This window comes from Austrofundulus limnaeus, unplaced genomic scaffold (genome assembly GCF_001266775.1).
Source record: "Austrofundulus limnaeus strain Quisiro unplaced genomic scaffold, Austrofundulus_limnaeus-1.0 Scaffold649, whole genome shotgun sequence".
Lineage (NCBI taxonomy): Eukaryota > Metazoa > Chordata > Actinopteri > Cyprinodontiformes > Rivulidae > Austrofundulus > Austrofundulus limnaeus.
In genome coordinates, this window is record NW_013953051.1 from 104,642 (window position 1) to 106,125 (window position 1,484).

At 45.0% G+C, this 1,484-nt stretch overlaps 1 protein-coding gene across 1 annotated transcript in view; it reads right to left on the bottom strand.

Annotated features, from left to right (window-relative positions):
• Nucleotides 1–92: 92 nt before the first annotated feature.
• rasal2 (RAS protein activator like 2) overlaps nt 93–1,484 on the bottom strand; it is a gene marked incomplete at its 5' end in the record, with an annotated part of 45,877 nt that continues 44,485 nt past the window's right edge. Inside the window, 2 exon segments of the mRNA XM_014027437.1 lie at nt 93–541; nt 750–837. Of these exon segments, the coding sequence (XP_013882891.1) occupies nt 497–541; nt 750–837 (133 nt within the window).

Genomic DNA, 1,484 nt, shown 5'->3' on the forward strand with positions numbered 1-1,484 from the left:
AGACTGAAGCCCTTCAAAATAAAACACACTGAAAATATTTTATTTTTTAAACAGTAAAATAAAACCTGACTGTGTCTAACCTGTTTCAGACTGAAGCCCTTCAAAATAAAACATCCTGAAAACATTTTATTTTTTAAACAGAAAAATAAAACCTGACTATGTTTAACCTGTTTCAGACTGAAGCCCTTCAAAATAAAACATCCTGAAAACATTTTATTTTATTTTTTTAAACAGAAAAATAAAACCTGACTGTGTCTAACCTGTTTCAGACTGAAGCCCTTCAAAATAAAACACCTTAAAAACATTAAAATAAAAAGTTTGTAATAATTCTGCTGAAGCAGCTGCAGGGTCTGACCAGCAGGGGGCGGCAGCAGTAAAACCTGACTGACTGCCCTCTGATTGGCCGGCTGCAGAGGTGTTGGCATTTTGTTAACGGTGTTTTGATTAAAAATTAATGAACTCAATCAAGCAGAGCGTGGTGGAGGAGGGGGCGGGGCTACAGGTACTTGCCTGATGGGTTTATTTCACATCCGTTACTGACCTGAAACCAGTAAAGAGACGATGAGAAGCAGAGCACAGCGCCGCCGCAGACCGACCAGTAAACACCTGAACCTGGCCGCTGCCGCTCCAGATCACACCTGAACGCTTCAACAACGCCGCGGCGTGGAAACCAGTCCACAGTCTTCATCTCCTGACCTAACCTTCAGCACCTGATGATGATGATGATGATGATGAAGATGGTACTGTACCTGAGCGTCGATGATCTTCTGCTTGGCTTCGATCACCGCCTGCATCTCAGCGTGGTCCCGCTTTAGCTCCTCCTCCACCGCCATCAACCTGCAGACAAGGTGTCAGTGAACGCAGCGTGGAGGAGGACTCCTGAGAAGGTCCAGGTGCTCAGGTGCTCAGGTGATCAGGTGATCAGGTGTACAGGTGATCATGTGTACAGGTGTATAGGTGATCATGTGTACAGGTGTACAGGTATACTGGTGTACAGGTATACTGGTTCACAGGTGATCATGTGTACAGGTGATCGTGTGTACAGATGATCGTGTGTACAGGTGATCATGTGTACAGGTGTACAGGTGATCATGTGTACAGGTGATCATGTGTACAGGTGTACAGGTGATCATGTGTACAGGTGATCATGTGTACAGGTGTACAGGTGGTCATGTGTACAGGTGATCATGTGTACAGGTGATCAAGTGTACAGGTGTACAGGTGATCATGTGTACAGGTGATCATGTGTACAGGTGATCACGTGTACAGGTGTACAGGTGATCATGTGTACAGGTGATCATGTGTACAGATGATCGTGTGTACAGATGATCATGTGTACAGGTGTACAGGTGATCACGTGTACAGGTGTACAGGTGATCATGTGTACAGATGATCGTGTGTACAGGTGATCATGTGTACAGGTGTACAGGTGATCATGTGTACAGGTGATCATGTGTACAGGTGTACAGGTGATCACGTGTACA